The sequence below is a fragment of the Artemia sp. Qi Xiang Cuo genome, chromosome 1 (genome assembly GCF_049724085.1).
Source record: "Artemia sp. Qi Xiang Cuo chromosome 1, ASM4972408v1, whole genome shotgun sequence".
In the NCBI taxonomy this organism is placed as follows: Eukaryota; Metazoa; Arthropoda; class Branchiopoda; order Anostraca; family Artemiidae; genus Artemia; species Artemia sp. Qi Xiang Cuo.
Window position 1 is genome coordinate 76,358,931 of NC_142794.1, and position 23,133 is coordinate 76,382,063.

At 35.8% G+C, this 23,133-nt stretch overlaps 1 protein-coding gene across 1 annotated transcript in view; it reads right to left on the reverse strand.

Annotated features, from left to right (window-relative positions):
• Positions 1-23,133, reverse strand: part of AdamTS-A (ADAM metallopeptidase with thrombospondin type 1 motif A) — a 646,314-nt gene that overhangs the window by 414,841 nt on the left and 208,340 nt on the right. The window contains exon 5 of the mRNA XM_089091831.1: positions 18,972-19,141. Within this exon, the coding sequence (XP_088947957.1) occupies positions 18,972-19,141 (170 nt within the window). The remainder of the gene's footprint in view (positions 1-18,971; positions 19,142-23,133) is intronic.

A 23,133-nucleotide genomic window follows, 5' to 3' on the forward strand; every position in this document is an offset into this window, starting at 1 on the left:
TGCTATTTCCGGCTTTTCTGAGCTAGGTTTCTTAGTCTTCCGTAGGTGTTTGTTGTCTGAAACCTATGATTTGGGATGTATGATTTACTACTTGGGGTTTTTCTGAGCTAGATTTCTTAGCCTTTTGTAGGTGTGTGTTGACTGAAACTTATGATTTGGGATGTGTAGTTTGCTATTTTTGACTTTTCTGAGCTAGGTTTCTTAGTCTTTCGTAGGTCTGTGTTGTCTGAAACTTATGATTTGGGATGTGTCGTTTGCTATTTTTGACTTTTATGAGCTAGGTTTCTTAGCCTTTTGTAGGTGTTTGTTGTCTGAAACTTATGATTCGGGATGTGTAGTTTGCTATTTCCTGCTTTTCTGAGCTAGATTTCTTAGCCTTTAGTAGGTGTGTGTTGTCTGAAACCTAGGATTTGGGATGGGCGGTTTGCTATTTTGGACTTTTCTGAGCTAGGTTTTTTAGTATTTCGTAGGTCATTGTTGTCTGAAACTTATGATTTGAGATTTGTTGTTTACTATTTTTGACTTTTCTGAGCTATGTTTCTTAGTCTTTTGTTGGTGTGAGTTGTGTGAAACCTATGATTTGGGATCTTTAGTTTGCAATATCCTGCTTTTCTGAGCTAGGTTTCATAGCCTTTTGTAGGTGTGTGTTATCTGAAACCTATGATTTGGAATGCTATTTGGGTTTTTCAGAGCTAGGTTTCTTAGTGTCTCATAGGTGTGTGTTGTCTGAAACCTACAATTTGGGATGGGTAGTTTGCTATTTCTGGCTTTTATGAGCTAGGTTTCCTAGTATTTCGTAGGTGTGTGTTGTCTGAAACTTATGAATTGCTATATGTAAATTACTATTTCGGGCTTTTCTGAGCTAGATTTCTTAGTCTTTCGTTGGTGTGTGTTGTCTGAAACCTATGATTTTGGATGGGTGGTTTCCTATTTTTGACTTTTCTGAGCTAGATTTCTTAGCCTTTCATAGGTGAGTGTTGTCTGAAACTTATGATTTGGGATGTGTAGTTTGCTATTTTTGACTTTGCTGAGCTTTGTTTCTTAGTATTTTGTAGGTGTGTGTTGTCTGAAACTTATGATTTGGGATGTGTAATTTGCTATTTCTGGCTTTTATGAGCTAGGTTTCTTTGTATTGCTTAGGTGTGTGTTGTCTGAAACTTATGATTTGGGATGTGTAATTTGCTATTTCCGGCTTTTATGAGCTAGGTTTCCTAGTATTTCTTAGGTGTGTGTTGTCTGAAACTTATGATTTGGGATATTTAAATTACTATTTCGGACTTTTCTGAGCTAGATTTCTTAGTCTTTCGTTGGTCTGTGTTTTCTGAAACCTATGATTTGGGATGGGTGGTTTGCTATTTTTGACTTTTATGAGCTGGATTTATTAGCCTTTCATAGGTGTGTGTTGTCTGAAAATTATGATTTAGGATTTTTAGTGTGCTATTTCTGTCTTTTCTGAGCTAGATGTCTTAGTATTTCGTAGGTATGTGTTGTCTGGAACTTATGATTTGGGATGGGTAATTTGATATTTCAGGCTTTTAAGAGATAGGTTTTTAGTCTTTAGTAGGTGTGTGTTGTCTGAAACCTATGATTTGGGATGTTTGATTTACTACTTTGGGGTTTTTCTGAGCCAGATTTCTTAGCCTTTTGTAGGTGTGTGTTGACTGAAACTTATGATTTGGGATGTGTAGTTTGCTATTTTTGACTTTTCTGAGCTAGGTTTCTTAGTCTTTCGTAGGTGTGTGTTGTCTGAAACTTATGATTTGAGATGTGTCGTTTACTATTTTTTACTTTTCTGAGCTAGGTTTCTTAGTCTTTCGTTGGTGTGTGTTGTCTAAAACCTATGATTTGGGATGTTTAGTTTGCTATTTCCTGCTTTTCTGAGCTAGGTTTCTTAGCCTTTTGTAGGTGTGTGTTGTCTGAAACCTATGATTTGGGATGGGTGGTTTGCTATTTTGGACTTTTCTGAGCTAGGTTTCTTAGTATTTCGTAGGTCATTGTTGTCTGAAACTTATGATTTGAGATTTGTTGTTTACTATTTTTGACTTTTCTGAGCTATGTTTCTTAGTCTTTCGCTGGTGTGTGTTGTGTGAAACCTATGATTTGGGATCTTTAGTTTGCAATATCCTGCTTTTCTGAGCTAGGTTTCATAGCCTTTGTAGGTGTTTGTTATCTGAAACCTATGATTTGGAATGCTATTTGGGTTTTTCAGAGCTAGGTTTCTTAGTGTCTCATAGGTGTGTGTTGTCTGAAACCTACAATTTGGGATGGGTAGTTTGCTATTTCTGGCTTTTATGAGCTAGGTTTCCTAGTATTTCGTAGGTGTGTGTTGTCTGAAACTTATGAATTGCTATATGTAAATTACTATTTCGGGCTTTTCTGAGCTAGATTTCTTAGTCTTTCGTTGGTGTGTGTTATCTGAAACCTATGATTTTGGATGGGTGGTTTCCTATTTTTGACTTTTCTGAGCTAGATTTCTTAGCCTTTCATAGGTGAGTGTTGTCTGAAACTTATGATTTGGGATGTGTAGTTTGCTATTTTTGACTTTGCTGAGCTTTGTTTCTTAGTATTTTGTAGGTGTGTATTGTCTGAAACTTAAGATTTGGGATGTGTAATTTACTATTTCTGGCTTTTATGAGCTAGGTTTCTTTGTATTGCTTAGGTGTGTATTGTCTGAAACTTATGATTTGGGATGTGTAATTTGCTATTTCCGGCTTTTAAGAGCTAGGTCTCCTAGTATTTCGTAGGTGTGTGTTGTCTGAAACTTATGATTTGGGGTATTTAAATTACTATTTCGGACCTTTCTGAGCTAGATTTCTTAGTCTTTCGTTGGTGTTTGTTGTCTAAAACTTATGATTTGGGATGGGTGGGTTGCTATTTTTGACTTTTATGAGCTGGATTTATTAGCCTTTCATAGGTGTGTGTTGTCTGAAAATTATGATTTGGGATGTGTAGTTTGCTATTTATGACTTTTCTGAGCTAGGTTTCTTAGTATTTCGTAGGTGTGTGTTGTTTGAAACTTATGATTTGGGATGTGTAATTTGCTATTTCCGGCTTTTAAGAGCTAGGTTTTTTAGTCTTTCGTAGGTGTGTGTTGTCTGAAACCTATGATTTGGGATGTGTGGTTTACTACTTTGGGGTTTTCTGAGCTAGATTTCTTAGCCTTTTGTAGGGGTGTGTTGACTGAAACTTATGATTTGGGATGTGTAGTTTGCTATTTTTGACTTTTCTGAGCTAGGTTTGTTAGTTTTTCGTAGGTCTGTGTTGTCTGAAACTTATCATTTGGGATGTTTAGTTTTCTATTTTTGACTTTTCTGAGCTAGGGTTATTAGTATTTTTTAGGTGTGTGTTGTCTGAAACATATTATTTGGGATATTTAGTTTTCTATTTCATGCTTTTATGAGCTAGGTTTCTTAGCCTTTTGTAGGTGTGTGTTGTCTGAAACCTATGATTTGGGATGGGTGGTTTGCTATTTTGGACTTTTCTGAGCTAGGTTTTTTAGTATTTCGTAGGTCATTGTTGTCTGAAACCTATGATTTGAGATTTGTTGTTTTCTATTTTTGACTTTTCTGAGCTATGTTTCTTAGTCTTTCGCTGGTGTGTGTTGTGTGAAACCTATGATTTGGGATCTTTAGTTTGCAATATCCTGCTTTTCTGAGCTAGGTTTCATAGCCTTTTGTAGGTGTGTGTTATCTGAAACCTATGATTTGGAATGCTATTTGGGTTTTTCAGAGCTAGGTTTCTTAGTGTCTCATAGGTGTGTGTTGTCTGAAACCTACAATTTGGGATGGGTAGTTGGCTATTTCTGGCTTTTATGAGCTAGGTTTCCTAGTATTTCGTAGGTGTGTATTGTCTGAAACTTATGAATTGCTATATGTAAATTACTATTTCGGGCTTTTCTGAGCTAGATTTCTTAGTCTTTCGTTGGTGTGTGTTGTCTGAAACCTATGATTTTGGATGGGTGGTTTCCTATTTTTGACTTTTCTGAGCTAGATTTCTTAGCCTTTCATAGGTGAGTGTTGTCTGAAACTTATGATTTGGGATGTGTAGTTTGCTATTTTTGACTTTGCTGAGCTTTGTTTCTTAGTATTTTGTAGGTGTGTGTTGTCTGAAACCTATGATTTGGGATGTGTAAATTTCTATTTCTGGCTTTTTTGAGCTAGGTTTCTTAGCCTTTTGTAGGTGTGTGTTGTCTGAAACCTATGATTTGGGATGGGTGGTTTGCTATTTTGGACTTTTCAGAGCTAGTTTTTTTAGTATTTCGTAGGTCATTGTTGTCTGAAACTTATGATTTGAGATTTGTTGTTTACTATTTTTGACTTTTCTGAGCTATGTTTCTTAGTCTTTCGTTGGTGTGAGTTGTGTGAAACCTATGATTTGGGATCTTTAGTTTGCAATATCCTGCTTTTCTGAGCTAGGTTTCATAGCCTTTTGTAGGTGTGTGTTATCTGAAACCTATGATTTGGAATGCTATTTGGGTTTTTCAGAGCTAGGTTTCTTAGTGTCTCATAGGTGTGTGTTGTCTGAAACCTACAATTTGGGATGGGTAGTTTGCTATTTCTGGCTTTTATGAGCTAGGTTTCCTAGTATTTCGTAGGTGTGTGTTGTCTGAAACTTATGAATTTCTATATGTAAATTACTATTTAGGGCTTTTCTGAGCTAGATTTCTTAGTCTTTCGTTGGTGTGTGTTGTCTGAAACCTATGATTTTGGATGGGTGGTTTCCTATTTTTGACTTTTCTGAGCTAGATTTCTTAGCCTTTCATAGGTGAGGGTTGTCTGAAACTTATGATTTGGGATGTTTAGTTTGCTATTTTTGACTTTGCTGAGCTTTGTTTCTTAGTATTTTGTAGGTGTGTGTTGTCTGAAACTTATGATTTGGGATGTGTAATTTACTATTTCTGGCTTTTATGAGCTAGGTTTCTTTGTATTGCTTAGGTGTGTGTTGTCTGAAACTTATGATGTGGGATGTGTAATTTGCTATTTCCGGCTTTTAAGAGCTAGGTTTCCTAGTATTTCGTAGGTGTGTGTTGTCTGAAACTTATGATTTGGGATATTTAAATTACTATTTCGGACTTTTCTGAGCTAGATTTCTTAGTCTTTCGTTGGTCTGTGTTTTCTGAAACCTATGATTTGGGATGGGTGGTTTGCTATTTTTGACTTTTATGAGCTGGATTTATTAGCCTTTCATAGGTGTGTGTTGTCTGAAAATTATGATTTGGGATGTGTAGTTTGCTATTTATGACTTTTCTGAGCTAGGTTTCTTAGTATTTCGTAGGTATGTGTTGTTTGAAACTTATGATTTGGGATGTGTAATTTGCTATTTCCGTCTTTTAAGAGCTAGTTTTTTTAGTCTTTCGTAGGTGTGTGTTGTCTGAAACCTATGATTTGGGATGTTTGGTTTACTACTTTGGGGTTTTCTGAGCCAGATTTCTTAGCCTGTCGTAGGTGTGTGTTGTCTGAAAATTATGATTTGGGATGGGTGGTTTGCTATTTTTGACTTTTTTGAGCTAGGTCTCGTAGCCATTCGTAGGTTTGTATTGTATGAAACTTATGATTTTTGATGTTTAGTTTGCTATTTTATACTTTGCTGAGCTAGGTTTCTTAGTATTTTGTAGGTGTGTGTTGTCTGAAAATTATGATTTGGGATCTTTAGTTTGCTATTTCCTGCTTTTCTGAGCTAGGTTTCTTAGCCTTTTGTAGGTGTGTGTTGTCTGAAACCTATGATTTGGGATGGGCGGTTTGCTATTTTGGACTTTTCTGAGCTAGGTTTCTTAGTATTTCGTAGGTCATTGTTGTCTGAAACTTATGATTTGAGATGTGTTGTTTACTATTTTTGACTTTTCTGAGCTATGTTTCTTAGTCTTTCGTTGGTGTGTGTTGTGTGAAACCTATGATTTGGGATCTTTAGTTTGCAATATCCTGCTTTTCTGAGCTAGGTTTCATAGCCTTTTGTAGGTGTGTGTTCTCTGAAACCTATGATTTGGAATGCTATTTGGGTTTTTCAGAGCTAGGTTTCTTAGTGTCTCATAGGTGTGTGTTGTCTGAAACCTACAATTTGGGATGGGTAGTTGGCTATTTCTGGCTTTTATGAGCTAGGTTTCCTAGTATTTCGTAGGTGTGTATTGTCTGAAACTTATGAATTGCTATATGTAAATTACTATTTCGGGCTTTTCTGAGCTAGATTTCTTAGTCTTTCGTTGGTGTGTGTTGTCTGAAACCTATGATTTTGGATGGGTGGTTTCCTATTTTTGACTTTTCTGAGCTAGATTTCTTAGCCTTTCATAGGTGAGTGTTGTCTGAAACTTATGATTTGGGATGTGTAGTTTGCTATTTTTGACTTTGCTGAGCTTTGTTTCTTAGTATTTTGTAGGTGTGTGTTGTCTGAAACTTATGATTTGGGATGTGTAAATTGCTATTTCTGGCTTTTATGAGCTAGGTTTCTTAGACTTTTGTAGGTGTGTGTTGTCTGAAACCTATGATTTGGGATGGGTGGTTTGCTATTTTGGACTTTTCTGAGCTAGGTTTTTTAGTATTTCGTAGGTCATTGTTGTCTGAAACTTATGATTTGAGATTTGTTGTTTACTATTTTTGACTTTTCTGAGCTATGTTTCTTAGTCTTTCGTTGGTGTGAGTTGTGTGAAACCTATGATTTGGGATCTTTAGTTTGCAATATCCTGCTTTTCTGAGCTAGGTTTCATAGCCTTTTGTAGGTGTGTGTTATCTGAAACCTATGATTTGGAATGCTATTTGGGTTTTTCAGAGCTAGGTTTCTTAGTGTCTCATAGGTGTGTGTTGTCTGAAACCTACAATTTGGGATGGGTAGTTTGCTATTTCTGGCTTTTATGAGCTAGGTTTCCTAGTATTTCGTAGGTGTGTGTTGTCTGAAACTTATGAATTGCTATATGTAAATTACTATTTTGGGCTTTTCTGAGCTAGTTTTCTTAGTCTTTCGTTGGTGTGTGTTGTCTGAAACATATGATTTGGGATGGGTGGTTTCCTATTTTTGACTTTTCTGAGCTAGATTTCTTAGCCTTTCATAGGTGAGGGTTGTCTGAAACTTATGATTTGGGATGTTTAGTTTGCTATTTTTGACTTTGCTGAGCTTTGTTTCTTAGTATTTTGTAGGTGTGTGTTGTCTGAAACTTATGATTTGGGATGTGTAATTTACTATTTCTGGCTTTTATGAGCTAGGTTTCTTTGTATTACTTAGGTGAGTGTTGTCTGAAACTTATGATTTGGGATGTGTAATTTGCTATTTCCGGCTTTTATGAGCTAGGTTTCCTAGTATTTCGTAGGTGTGTGTTGTCTGAAACTTATGATTTGGGATATTTAAATTACTATTTTGGACTTTTCTGAGCTAGATTTCTTAGTCTTTCGTTGGTCTGTGTTTTCTGAAACCTATGATTTGGGATGTGTGGTTTGCTATTTTTGTCTTTTATGAGCTGGATTTATTAGCCTTTCATAGGTGTGTGTTGTCTGAAAATTATGATTTGGGATGTGTAGTTTGCTATTTATGACTTTTCTGAGCTAGGTTTCTTAGTATTTCGTAGGTCTGTGTTGTATGAAACTTATGATTTGGGATGTGTAATTTGCTATTTCCGTCTTTTATGATCTAGTTTTCTTAGTCTTTCTTAGGTGTGTGTTGTCTGAAACATATGATTTGGGATGTTTTATTTACTACTTTTTGGTTTTCTGAGACAGATTTCTTAGCCTTTTATAGGGGTATTTTGACTGAAGATTATGATTTGGGATGTGTAGATTGCTATTTTTGACTTTTCTGAGCTAGGTTTCTTAGTCTTTCGTAGGTCTGTGTTGTCTGAAACTTATCATTTGGGATGTGTCGTTTGCTATTTTTGACTTTTCTGAGCTAGGTTTCTTAGTATTTTGTAGGTGTGTGTTGTCTGAAACTTATGATTTGGGATCTTTAGTTTGCTATTTCATGCTTTTCTGAGCTAGGTTTCTTAGCCTTTTGTAGGTGTGTGTTGTCTGAAACCTATGATTTGGGATGGGTGGTTTGCTATTTTGGACTTTTCTGAGCTAGGTTTCTTAGTATTTCGTAGGTCATTGTTGTCTGAAACTTATGATTTGAGATTTGTTGTTTACTATTTTTGACTTTTCTGAGCTATGTTTCTTAGTCTTTCGTTGGTGTGTGTTGTGTGAAACCTATGATTTGGGATCTTTAGTTTGCAATATCCTGCTTTTCTGAGCTAGGTTTCATAGCCTTTGTAGGTGTGTGTTATCTGAAACCTATGATTTGGAATGCTATTTGGGTTTTTCAGAGCTAGGTTTCTTAGTGTCTCATAGGTGTGTGTTGTCTGAAACCTACAATTTGGGATGGGTAGTTTGCTATTTCTGGCTTTTATGAGCTAGGTTTCCTAGTATTTCGTAGGTGTGTGTTGTCTGAAACTTATGAATTGCTATATGTAAATTACTATTTCGGGCTTTTCTGAGCTAGATTTCTTAGTCTTTCGTTGGTGTGTGTTGTCTGAAACCTATGATTTTGGATGGGTGGTTTCCTATTTTTGACTTTTCTGAGCTAGATTTCTTAGCCTTTCATAGGTGAGTGTTGTCTGAAACTTATGATTTGGGATGTGTAGTTTGCTATTTTTGACTTTGCTGAGCTTTGTTTCTTAGTATTTTGTAGGTGTGTGTTGTCTGAAGCTTATGATTTGAGATGTGTAATTTGCTATTTCTGGCTTTTATGAGCTAGGTTTCTTAGCCTTTTGTAGGTGTTTGTTGTCTGAAACCTATAATTTGAGATGTGTGGTTTGCTATTTTGGACTTTTCTGAGTTAGATTTCTTAGTCTTTCTTAGGTCATTGTTGTCTGAAACTTATGATTTGAGATTTGTTGTTTTCTATTTTTGACTTTTTTGAGCTATGTTTCTTAGTCTTTCGTTGGTGTGAGTTGTGTGAAACCTATGATTTGGAATCTTTAGTTTGCAATATCCTGCTTTTCTGAGCTAGGTTTCATAGCCTTTTGTAGGTGTGTGTTATCTGAAACCTATGATTTGGAATGCTATTTGGGTTTTTCAGAGCTAGGTTTCTTAGTCTCTCATATGTGTGTGTTGTCTGAAACCTACAATTTGGGATGGGTAGTTTGCTATTTCTGGCTTTTATGAGCTAGGTCTCCTAGTATTTCGTAGGTGTGTGTTGTCTGAAACTTATGAATTGCTATATGTAAATTACTATTTCGGGCTTTTCTGAGCTAGATTTCTTAGTCTTTCGTTGGTGTGTGTTGTCTGAAACCTATGATTTTGGATGGGTGGTTTCCTATTTTTGACTTTTCTGAGCTAGATTTCTTAGCCTTTCATAGGTGAGTGTTGTCTGAAACTTATGATTTGGGATGTGTAGTTTGCTATTTTTGACTTTGCTGAGCTTTGTTTCTTAGTATTTTATAGGTGTGTGTTGTCTGAAACTTATGATTTGGGATGTGTAATTTGCTATTTCTGGCTTTTATGAGCTAGGTTTCTTTGTATTGCTTAGGTGAGTGTTGTCTGAAACTTATGATTTGGGATGTGTAATTTGCTATTTCCGTCTTTTATGAGCTAGGTTTCCTAGTATTTCGTAGGTGTGTGTTGTCTGAAACTTATGATTTGGGATATTTAAATTACTATTTCGGACTTTTCTGAGCTAGATTTCTTAGTCTTTCGTTGGTCTGTGTTTTCTGAAACCTATGATTTGGGATGGGTGGTTTGCTATTTTTGACTTTTCTGAGCTGGATTTATTAGCCTTTCATAGGTGTGTGTTGTCTGAAAATTATGATTTGGGATGTTTAGTTTGCTATTTATGACTTTTCTGAGCTAGGTTTCTTAGTATTTCGTAGGTGCGTGTTGTTTGAAACTTATGATTTGGGATGTGTAATTTGCTATTTCCGGCTTTTAAGAGCTAGGTTTCTTAGTCTTTCGTAGGTTTGTGTTGTCTGAAACCTATGATTTGGGATGTGTGATTTACTACTTTGGGCTTTTCTGAGCCAGATTTCTTAGTCTTTTGTATGTGTGTGTTGTCTGAAACCTATGAATTGGGATGAGTGGTTTGCTATTTTGGACTTTTCTGAGCTAGGCTTCTTAGTATTTCGTAGGTGTGTGTTGTCTGAAACTTATGATTTGGGATGTGTCGTTTGATATTTTTGACTTTTATGAGCTAGGTTTCTTAGTATTTTTTAGGTGTGTGTTGTCTGAAACTTATTATTTGGGATCTTTAGTTTGCTAATTAATGATTTTTTGAGCTAGGTTTCTTAGCCTTTCTTATGTGTGTGTTGTCTGAAACCTATGAATTGGGATGAGTGGTTTGCTATTTTGGACTTTTCTGAGCTAGGCTTCTTAGTATTTCGTAGGTCATTGTTGTCTGAAACTTATGATTTGTGGTATGTGGTTTACTATTTTTGACTTTTCTGAGCTAGGTTTCTTATTCTTTCGTTGGTGTGTGTTGTGTGAAACCTATGATTTGGGATCTTTAGTTTGCAATATCCTGCTTTTCTGCGCTAGGTTTCATAGCCTTTGTAGGTGTGTGTTATCTGAAACCTATGATTTGGAATGCTATTTGGGTTTTTCAGAGCTAGGTTTCTTAGTGTCTCATAGGTGTGTGTTGTCTGAAACCTACAATTTGGGATGGGTAGTTTGCTATTTCTGGCTTTTATGAGCTAGGTTTCCTAGTATTTCTTAGGTGTGTGTTGTCTGAAACTTATGAATTGCTATATGTAAATTACTATTTCGGGCTTTTCTGAGCTAGATTTCTTAGTCTTTCGTTGGTGTGTGTTGTCTGAAACCTATGATTTGGGATGGGTGGTTTCCTATTTTTGACTTTTCTGAGCTAGATTTCTTAGCCTTTCATAGGTGAGTGTTGTCTGAAACTTTTGATTTGGGATGTGTAGTTTGCTATTTTTGACTTTGCTGAGCTTTGTTTCTTAGTATTTTGTAGGTGTGTATTGTCTGAAACTTAAGATTTGGGATGTGTAATTTACTATTTCTGGCTTTTATGAGCTAGGTTTCTTTGTATTGCTTAGGTGTGTGTTGTCTGAAACTTATGATTTGGGATGTGTAATTTGCTATTTCCGGCTTTTAAGAGCTAGGTTTCCTAGTATTTCGTAGGTGTGTGTTGTCTGAAACTTATGATTTGGGATATTTAAATTACTATTTCGGACTTTTCTGAGCTAGATTTCTTAGTCTTTCGTTGGTCTGTGTTTTCTGAAACCTATGATTTGGGATGGGTGGTTTGCTATTTTTGACTTTTATGAGCTGGGTTTTTTAGCCTTTCATAGGTGTGTGTTGTCTGAAAATTATGATTTGGGATGTGTAGTTTGCTATTTTTGACTTTTCTGAGCTAGATTTCTTAGTCTTTCGTAGTTGTATGTTGTATGAAACTTATGATTTGGGATGTGTAGTTTGCTATTTCGGGCTTTTCTGAGCTAGATTTCTTAGTCTTTCTTAGGTGTGTATTGTCTGAAACCTATGATTTGGGATGTGTGGTTTATTATTTGGGGGTTTTCTGAGCCAGATTTCTTAGCCTTTTGTAGGTGTGTTTTGACTGAAACTTATGATTTGGGATGTGTAGTTTGCTATTTTTGACTTTTCTGAGCTAGGTTTCTTAGTCTTTCGTAGGTCTGTGTTGTCTGAAACTTATGATTTGGGATGTGTCGTTTGCTATTTTTGACTTTTCTGAGCTAGGTTTCTTAGTATTTTGTAGGTGTGTGTTGTCTGAAACTTATGATTTGTGATATGTATTTTGCTATTTCATGCTTTTCTGAGCTAGGTTTCATAGCATTTTGTTGGTGTGTGTTGTCTGAAACCTATGATTTAGGATGGGTAGTTTGCTATTTTGGTCTTTTCTGAGCTAGGTTTCTTAGTATTTCGTAGGTCATTGTTGTCTGAAACTTATGATTTGAGATTTGTTGTTTACTATTTTTGACTTTTCTGAGCTATGTTTCTTAGTCTTTCGCTGGTGTGTGTTGTGTGAAACCTATGATTTGGGATCTTTAGTTTGCAATATCCTGCTTTTCTGAGCTAGGTTTCATAGCCTTTTGTAGGTGTGTGTTATCTGAAACCTATGATTTGGAATGCTATTTGGGTTTTTCAGAGCTAGGTTTCTTAGTGTCTCATAAGTGTGTGTTGTCTGAAACCTACAATTTGGGATGGGTAGTTTGCTATTTCTGGCTTTTATGAGCTAGGTTTCCTAGTATTTCGTAGGTGTGTATTGTCTGAAACTTATGAATTGCTATATGTAAATTACTATTTCGGGCTTTTCTGAGCTAGATTTCTTAGTCTTTCGTTGGTGTGTGTTGTCTGAAACCTATGATTTTGGATGGGTGGTTTCCTATTTTTGACTTTTCTGAGCTAGATTTCTTAGCCTTTCATAGGTGAGTGTTGTCTGAAACTTATGATTTGGGATGTGTAGTTTGCTATTTTTGACTTTGCTGAGCTTTGTTTCTTAGTATTTCGTAGGTGTGTGTTGTCTGAAACTTATGATTTGGGATGTGTAATTTGCTATTTCCGGCTTTTCTGAGCTAGTTTTCCTAGTCTTGCGTAGGTGTGTGTTGTCTGAAACCTATGATTTGGGATGTGTAATTTGCTTTTTCCGGCTTTTATGAGCTAGGTTTCTTTGTCTTTCGTTGGTGTGTGTTGTCTGAAACCTATGATTTGGGATATGTAAATTACTATTTCGGGCTTTTCTGAGCTAGATTTCTTAGTCTTTCGTTGGTCTGTGTTTTCTGAAACTTATGATTTGGGATGGGTGGTTTGCTATTTTTGACTTTTATGAGCTGGATTTATTAGCCTTTCATAGGTGTGTGTTGTCTGAAAATTATGATTTGGGATTTGTAGTTTGCTATTTATGACTTTTATGAGCTAGATTTCTTATTCTTTTGTTGGTATGTGTTGTTTGAAACTTATGATTTAGGATGTGTAATTTACTATTTCCTGCTTTTCTGAGCTAGATTTCTTAGTCTTTCGTAAGTATATGCTATCTGAAACCAATGATTTGGGATGTGTGGTTTACTATTTTGGGGTTTTCTGAGCAAGATTTCTTAGCCTTTTGCTGGTGTGTGTTGACTGAAGCTTATGATTTGGGATGTGTAGTTTGCTATTTTTGACTTTTCTGAGCTAGGTTTCTTAGTCTTTCGTAGGTCTGTGTTGTCTGAAGCTTATGATTTGGGATTTGTCGTTTGCTATTTTTGACTTTTCTGAGCTAGGTTTCATAGTATTTTGTAGGTGTGTGTTGTCTGAAACCTATGATTTGGGATCTATAGTTTACTAATTACTGCTTTTCTGAGCTAGGTTTCTTAGCCCTTCGTAGGTGTGTGTTATCTAAAACCTATAAATTGGAATGGGTGGTTTGCTATTTTGGACTTTTTTGGGATAGGCTTCTTAGTATTTCGTAGGTCATTGTTGTCTGAAACTTATGATTTGTGGTATGTGGTTTACTATTTTTGACTTTTCTGAGCTATGTTTCTTAGTCTTTCGCTGGTGTGTGTTGTGTGAAACCTATGATTTGGGATCTTTAGTTTGCAATATCCTGCTTTTCTGAGCTAGGTTTCATAGCCTTTTGTAGGTGTGTGTTATCTGAAACCTATGATTTGGAATGCTATTTGGGTTTATCAGAGCTAGGTTTCTTAGTGTGACATAGGTGTGTGTTGTCTGAAACCTACAATTCGGGATGGGTAGTTTGCTATTTCTGGCTTTTATGAGCTAGGTTTCCTAGTATTTCGTAGGTGTGTATTGTCTGAAACTTATGAATTGCTATATGTAAATTACTATTTCGGGCTTTTCTGAGCTAGATTTCTTAGTCTATCGTTGGTGTGTGTTGTCTGAAACCTATGATTTTGGATGGGTGGTTTCCTATTTTTGACTTTTCTGAGCTAGATTTCTTAGCCTTTCATAGGTGAGTGTTGTTTGAAACTTATGATTTGGGATGTGTAGTTTGCTATTTTTGACTTTGCTGAGCTTTGTTTCTTAGTATTTTGTAGGTGTGTGTTGTCTGAAACTTATGATTTGGGATGTGTAATTTGCTATTTCTGGCTTTTATGAGCTAGGTTTCTTTGTATTGCTTAGGTGTGTGTTGTCTGAAACTTATGATTTGGGATGTGTAATTTGCTATTTCAGGCTTTTATGAGCTAGGTTTCCTAGTATTTCGTAGGTGTGTGTTGTCTGAAACTTATGATTTGGGATATTTAAATTACTATTTCGGGCTTTTCTGAGCTAGATTTCTTAGTCTTTCGTTGGTCTTTGTTTTCTGAAACCTATGATTTGGGATGGGTGGTTTGCTATTTTTGACTTTTATGAGCTGGATTTATTAGCCTTTCATAGGTGTGTGTTGTCTGAAAATTATGATTTGGGATTTGTAGTTTGCTATTTATGACTTTTCTGAGCTAGGTTTCATAGTATTTTGTAGGTGCGTGTTGTATGAAACTTATGATGTGGCACCTATAGTTTGCTATTTCCTGGTATTATGAGGCAGGTTTCTTAGTCTTTCGTAGGTGTTTGTTGTCTGAAACCTATGATTTGGAATGTCTGGCTTACTAATTTGGGGTTTTCTGAGCCAGATTTCTTAGCCTTTTGCTGGTGTGTGTTGACTGAAGCTTATGATTTGGGATGTGTAGTTTGCTATTTTTGACTTTTCTGAGCTAGGTTTCTTAGTCTTTCTTAGGTCTGTGTTGTCTGAATCTTATGATTTGGGATGTGTCGTTTGCTATTTTTGACTTTTCTGAGCTAGGTTTCTTAGTATTTTGTAGGTGTGTGTTGTCTGAAACTTATGATTTTGGATCTTTAGTTTTCTATTTAATGCTTTTCTGAGCTAGGTTTCTTAGCCTTTTTTAGGTGTGTGTTGTCTGAAACCTATGATTTGGGATGGGTGGTTTGCTATTTTGGACTTTTCTGAGCTAGGTTTCTGAGTATTTCGTAGGTGTGTGTTGTCTGAAACCTATCATTTTGGATGGGTGGTTTCCTATTTTTGACTTTTCTGAGCTAGATTTCTTAGCCTTTCATAGGTGAGTGTTGTCTGAAACTTATGATTTGGGATGTGTAATTTGCTATTTCCGGCTTTTATGAGCTAGGTTTCCTAGTATTTCGTAGGTGTGTGTTGTCTGAAACTTATGATTTGGGATGTGTAATTTGCTATTTCCAGCTTTTATGAGCTAGGTTTCTTATTCTTTCGTTGGTGTGTGTTGTCTGCAACCTATGATTTGGTTTACTATTTTGGACTTTTCTGAGCTATGTTTCTTAGTCTTTCGTAGGTCTGTGTTGTCTGAAACTTATGATTTGGGATGTGTCGTTTGTTATTTTTGACTTTTCTGAGCTTGATTTCTTATTCTTTCGTAGGTGTGTGTTGTCTGAAACTTATGATTTGGGATGGGTGGTTTGCTATTTTTGAATTTTTTTAGCTAGATTTCTTAGTATTTCGTAGGTGTGTGTTGTCTGAAACTTATGATGTGAGATGTATAGTCTACTATTTCCGGCTTTTATGAGATAGGTTTCTTAGTGTTTCGTAGGTATGTGTTGTCTGAAACTTATGATTTGGGATGTGTAATATGCTGATTCGTGCTTTTATGAGCTAGGTTTCTTAGTCTTTCGTTGGTGTGTCTTGTCTGAAACCTATGATTTGGTTTGCTATTTCCTGCTTTTATGAGCAAGGTTTCTTAGTCTTTCGTAGGTATGTGTTGTCTGAAACTTATGATTTGGGATGTGTAGTTTGCTATTTTAACTTTTCTGACCTAAGGTTTCTTAGTATTTCGTAAGTTTGTGTTGTCTGAAACTTATGATTTGGGGTGTGTAATTTGCTATTTCTTGCTTTTTTTTTAGCCAGATTTCTTAGTATTTCGTAGGTGTGTGTTGTCTGAAACTTCTCATTTGGGATGGTTAATTTGCTATTTCCGGCTTTAATGAGCTAGGTTTCTTAGTCTTTCGTAGGTGTGTGTTGTCTGAAATCTATGATTTGGGATGCTGTTTCCTGCTTTTATGAGCTAGATTTCTGAGTCTTTCGTTGGTGTGTGTTGTCTGAAACTTATGATTTGGGATGCTACCACTTGTACTTGTTTCATTGTTCAAATACTTCTCCTTGTCAGCATTCAAGACAACAATGACTATATCATGTGCACACACTTTCCTCGAATCATTCATTTTCACTTTTTAAACAAAAATGTGATGCAGATGTCAATCCTTCCAATGTAGAAAAAATTATTAAATACATGCAATAACGTATGTAGTGTCGATAACCGGGCATAGAGTACCAGTGGGAAAGCTGCGTCGTGTTTATGAGTAAGCATAGAGAACGATTGGTACAGCCGCATGTTTATTTCATGTCATTTTAAAATACATAAAAAAAGTTGAATAATTTCTGTCTAAAAAAATTCAGTCCAAAAAAAGGAAACTTAAAAAAAGTACAAAAAAATGGGAGAAGGGGGCACAAAAAGTTGGAGGGAGGGGGCCTCCTGTGTCTCATGCACGCAAAAAAAATATTAAAAAAATGGGGGGGGGGGGGCAAAAGTTGGGGGAGGGGTCCCTTGGAGGTTGGGGTAGGGGACCTTACAACACTCTTCAAATTGTACTTGTGTATTAGACTGAACACAGTCAAGAACCACTCAAATAAAATATAATATGTATCTCTTAATAGGAGTTAGCATTACCTGAGATGTTTTGCCATTTTCGTTTCTACTTTTAAATTTATCTTGTCTCATAGAGAAATTATCTCAATCAGTTATCCCGTCCCGTCTGTATTTTCAACTCTCTAATAAGAATATTCCATTGTTGAAATTTCCTTATCTGATGATGACACCTTGTTATCACAGTATACCATCCGGTGATTGACATCTGTCATCTTTTCCTTATCTGATGATGTCACCTGATCTTGTATCGGTTGTATTCACTGAGCAGGTTGCGTCACCCTCGAAAGTAGGTCAATGATCTTGTACTACTCGCGGTATTCAATGCCCATATATGGATGTGTAATCCGGAATTAGAGAGGCTTCCCTACTTACATGAAGCACTTCATCCGGCTTTGAACCGGGCAGCTTTGGACCTTCAGGTGATTGGAGGCTTTGTGCAATCCCGGGCTGATCTTGGTTCCAACATGATCTCCCACAGTTGGGAATGCTTTTCTATCAGCTTTATTGAAATCATGCGCAAGCAATCTCAAGCCTATCATCTCCGACTCATAATATGACAATAAATATCATACTACAATAGGAAGGCAGCGAAAATCAGCCTGAAAAATTTCACAAACACAAACAAAACCTTGAAGAAATATTGATTATTCAGAATCTAGTGCAAATGATGTGTCGTTTACTAGGCTATGATCTCCTCGAGGGCCACTCCTTAAGTTGTCAAGGTTGCAGTGCCGTTTGCAGTCACGGTTCCCGTGAGGCGAACTGTGATAGTGAAACTTGAAACCCGACCTCCACCTGTAATACCGTGCTCATTACTCTAAGTTTACTTTTTGTCATAATGTTTTAAGAACAAATTGATCCATTAGTTGCATTTGCTTTACACCATAAAAGCTTCAACTTGGCTGTTTTAAAAAAGTATAGGTAAATAAAACAGCACCATAAACTAAATACCTAAATTTTTTAAATCATAATAAGCTTCCAGTAAAACTGAAGTTACATTAGGGATTGAGGTAGAGTAGTGGGTCCCTAAAACTTAAAAAAAAACTCTCTTCACTTTAATTTTCAACATCATTTTCTATTTTTACTTGTTGTTTTAATTTGTTTGTAGCAAGTTAATCATACTGAACATAATAATTTGCCTGAGGATGAAGTGCAGTTCTACATGTGAATATACCTGGGATGCTGATGGATTCTTATAAAGTTTTTACGCTCCTTTAACCCGATTTTTATCTCATATATTTTGGACATATAAAATTTTTTCCTAATTCGGGCTAGAATTGTTACAGCCGTCAAAAATGGAACAAAAACAGCAGTTTATTCACTTTACCTTCAATGACGATTGGTTTGATGTCATTTGCATTGAAAAATATTCCAGGGACATGGGCTGAAACATAAAAAGTGCATTTTCGGATTGCAGCTTCCCAATATGAGAATTTTTCCCGACATTCTAGCAACCTTGTCCTCTCCCTCTTCATCTACAGTTACCTGTAGATGAAGAGGACCTGTAGATGTCGATGAATATATCATCGAGATGTATTCTCATTGGGGGTAGATTGTTTCATCCTCAAATTGATTTAAAAGATAAAAAATGAATTCCCCGGCGCATTCAACTCAATCCTACGAGGTTTCTGAAACAGTATCTGTAAAAATCTTTTATTTTATATGAACTAACTATACGTTTAGGGATGGAACACACCATTCTGCGGTCATTTGCTACGAGAAACCAAAACCAACAAGTGTTATGCAAGAGTAATCTATAGTTTTAAACTGATTGGCATAGAATTTTCTTGGTTGGAAGAAATAAAACAAAATATTTTGTAAATATTTTTCTTCGAATACGCCAATAAATTCAAAATTTCTTAAAATTTCAGGAATGAATATCGTCATATACTGATCAGTCAATTTACTTTCATTACGTATTTTAAGTAAACTTAGTTATTATGTAACTTTGTCTTTCTTTTGTTCATTTTGTGGCTTCTGCTCGAAATAAAACTTGTTTTCGGTAAAGCGCAAATGGTGCAATGGCCTTAGAAGCCTTAAGGGGCGTTATTCCTACTTCTGTTTGTGGTAATATTTATTTGTTTTAGGTTTGAATTGATTATTTATTGCAATTTATGTTCGGTTTTTGGTCTTATTTATTCATTGATAGTGACATCACTTTAATTTAACTTATAATTTTATTCGGTTCTATTTCTGCTCATGTTTGTTTAAATTTAGCTCTTTATTTTTCTTTATTTTTCAATTAACTGTAACAAAAATCCGTTTTATATAGTATCAGTTACTACTAACAAGGGTGACAAGTTGCTAGAATATATAATGATTAAATAATTGGTCACACAATAATAATGACGCAATAAAAATTTCTAATAATTAGACTTACAATGGACATCAATGTTAGAATATAATCTGAAAGATCGGGATCATGATACGAGTCCATCTTATGATCAGCAACAACCAGCAGCTCAACATATCGGTTGGTAAGAACCGAGCCACTGATTACCGTCGGATCATCAATTGAACGACGCTGTCGGTTGATTTTCATCGTCTGATCTATAGATAAAGTTTTTTAGCCATGTTATTGAACGCCTGTGTCAACAATTATCAATTTTCTTTCTCCTTTCTGTTTCTCTCTCTTTCTCTCTTTCTCTCTCTTAGACAATAGTTAAACAGCTAAACTCAGATATTCGTTATTCTTTAGCAAAGCAATGTGATGTTCAGAACCAGCAGGGTTGCCAACTGACAACGTTGTCAACGTGTGACAAAGGGGGCTGAAAAAGAATTTTTTTCTACCTAAAAAGTGCGACAAGTCGGGATTTTGTCGTGCAAAAGTGCAAGCCTGATTTCTGTATTCGCTGGCTTCTTTGATCAGAGTTTTTGGAACCCAGTGGTTAAAATCGATCCATTAAATATTAAATATTACACCATATATTAAACAGATCATATATTAAGCAGACAAAAAAAATCACTAGTTTAAACAAAACGGAGGAGATTTAACCTTTCTTCTTCTGTGACAAGATCTTTGATTCCTGGCTTCAAAACAGTATCTTGTTTGATCATAGAAAGTGTATTAGCGCTGTCTAAGTAAAGAGCGATGTGAGCACAATGTATTATTATTATTATTTTTTTTTTTTTGACCAGGGCACTTCGTATAGAAGAATTTGTTGTAGAAACATTGAAAGGAACTCGTTCGATCGGAAATTGTAAGTTTCAGTGCCCTTTTCAATAGTCAAAATTGATTGGAGGGTATCCTCCCCCTTCACCCCCGACGCTCATCATTTACCCAAATACATCCAATCAAAATTTTGATATAGCCATTTTGTAAAACATAGTTGAAAGGTACAGTAATTATGCCTTTGAAGATGACAGCCCTCCTTCCACAGCCCTGAGGTTAAAGACTACAAGTAATAACCCAGGGGTATATAAGGTTTTATGGAAAGGGCGGTCGTATAAACCTTAGAGCGGGCTCATTGGATTGGAAATCAGAAGTTCTAGTGCTCTTTTTGATAGTCGAAAGTGATTGAAGAGCAGCCAGTCCCCCCCTCCACATCCATTTCCCCAACTCACACACCATTTCCCCAATCACAACAATTGCAACTTCTAAGATAGCCATTTTGTTAAGTATATTAGAAAGATCTGGTAATTAAGTCTTTGGGGATTATATCCCCCCTCACGGCCCTCAGGGCAAGATATACCAGCTTTAGTAGTTGCCCATTATTAACATTTGAGGCTTTTCTAGAAAGGGTGGTCGTATATAGTACAAACTTCGGATGCGGTACATTCAATTGGAAATCTGGAGTCCTAGTGTCCTTTTTAAAAGTCAAAAGTTAAAACGGATGACTAAGAGCGAGGCGTTGAGTACGGGACATCCCCTTTCATTTACGGAATAATTTCTGTTCGTTTTTTAATTTCGCTTCTTACTTTCAGTTAAAAAAAACTTGTTTTTTTTAATTTAATTTCTTATTGTATTTCAAATATTACAAAAATACATGAGTAGTATGTCTCGTCTGGATTCTACCACTTTATGTTCCTTCCGGTTTTTCTGGTAGGTAATTCTATTCTACAGGGGCATTACACCCTTTCAAAGAGAGTGAGTATCCTCTCACATAGCCTTATACTTCTACGACGCCCCCGTACCAAACAGGTTTTTCTGGTAGTCCTATTCTACAGGTCATTACACCTTTGCCAAGAGGAACGAGTATAACTTGATTGGTGATTAGGATTTGAATAAAAGGAATATTTTTCTTTACAATTAATATTATTAAGAGAATTGAATTCAAAGAGAATAGTTTTTATATGTAAGGATATTAGTGGAGAAAAAAAAATGAGTGGTGCATTTACACTATTGGAGATTAATGATGCAACCGACAGCAGCAGCAGCAACGATATACGAGTACCTAATGTAGCTTTGGAAATAACTGCTGGCTGTAGACTATGTCTTGAATGGGACACTATGTATGCTAGATACGTGATATCATTAAGCAAATTTAAGCAGGAGGAGCAGCTGTGTTTTGCTGGAAAAGTAAATATTCTCCATATAAATAAACTTCGGTCAGCAATAGATGTCCTATCGAAATATAATGATGAGAACAAAATGCATCAGTGAATATTATTATTATTGTAATTATGATCAATAAAACTGTTTCTAAATCAATGGTATTTTTTCTTTTTCTATAGTATACAAGCATATATTTTCTAGATTATAAAAAAGAAATTCTAGTTAGTCTGAAGTTGATCGTGAGAGAGTTCAGACTCAAAAAAATGGATGTATTCGTGAAATATTGAATCATGAAGAACCTAGTTCTTATGGAAAAACATTTAATTCTAGCCGGTGATTTTCTAGAGTTGTCTATGCAAAGGAAGATATTTTCTCTGGGAATGCTTGTCGATATAATGAAAACTGATTCTCCATCATTTGACTATTGTATGAAGCTTCTACATCGTGGGCCATATGCATTTACACAATTTATTGATATATTGATCACGACACGCCAAAATGATATTGTGGATATGCTTTTAAACATTAGTTTAGAAATTTAGGACTTTTTTTCATAAGAAAGATGGTGCTCAAGGATGATTTACTCCTCTCTCTCTCTCTCAGACAATTTTTTTGTTGTTGTTGCTAACTCAGTTTCATTGTGGCAGTGAGAGTGTCAACACATGACAAAATGTTCCATACATGTCCGTTATGTATTTACACACTGGGCAGCTGGTCATCATGTGAGAATTGCAAAATGATTGATGAGTATGATGAAATGTGTAGATTATGTAACCCATGTAAATTGCATAGAGGATATGCTGTACAAAATAAAGGTTGTAATTCCTGTCTTGAAGAGGTGTGTGACTCTCATCCTAGAGGTTACCTATGCTCCAATTGTCATTATGATAAATGTAATCAGTGGGAGAGTACATATCCCAGTATGATTGGAAAGAATCCTAACCGTGATTTTAGTTTAGTGCTAAGAGATTGGTATCGTCGTGGTTTTAGATTGTTCTGGGAGGAGGAAACGGGTCAACGATTCAACTGTTGGAACAACAAAAGAATATGGTTTCTACGTCATCGTTGTGAAGACACTGGGTGTTATGATTATAAACCCACTGATTTTTATTTGGCTGTGACGGAATGTGATTCGACGCTTGAGGACACTGTTTGTGAAATTGCTTCAAATAGGCAAATTGAAACCTGTGAATTCTATAGAATGAATGAGAATAGTATCATTGACTATACAAAGAGATATGACAAGCGTGAAGTCACACTCTACTGTAGAAAATGTGACCCTGACATTGCACTACATCAGGATCAGTACACTGTGAATTCAGATAATCTACCTGCACTAGTTGTTGTCGACAAATACCTAGTAGTGGATGAAATCTAAAGAGTAGAAAAGTCGTTTTATCATGTATATAATTTTTTTTTTATTAATAAACAATTACAAAAACAACTTTATAACATTTTATTATTATGGCAATAAAAACAATATTAAAAAAAATTTTAAGTATATTCTACAAAAGAAAGTCGTTCAATTGAGGTAAGTCAACGTAGATAATGAGAAACTGCTCGTAGGTGTAGCCACGACATCTGAACATGAAAAAGAGTAGTGCATGAAAGCCACATGTCTTAGTTGTTAAATCCTGTACTCTTAGTTGATTTTGAATAATGCTTTTCCCCCTGCCTTCGATAAAGTTGCTGATGTATGGAGCGTAGAATTTATACGATAGGCCAAGAGGATCAAAAAATTCAATGTTCCTTGCTGTCTGAAAGATGCTTAACCAATAACCGGTCTTCAAAGTCAATGGACTGCTATTAACAATGATTAGGGTATTGTTAACACTTGGAATTTTTTCAATGAAGTCCGAAGGTATGCAATAGGAGTTGTACTGGGACATGTATGGATCCATACTAAATACGTTGATTATTTGGTTTGTGTTCATGGTGCTAGGTCTAGTAGAACACTGCCGTCGAATGTGATTTCCCAATAGGTTTCAAATTGACTCAGTGATATTAGCGTGATACTCTCAGTCAGAGCATTGGCAAATGTACACTC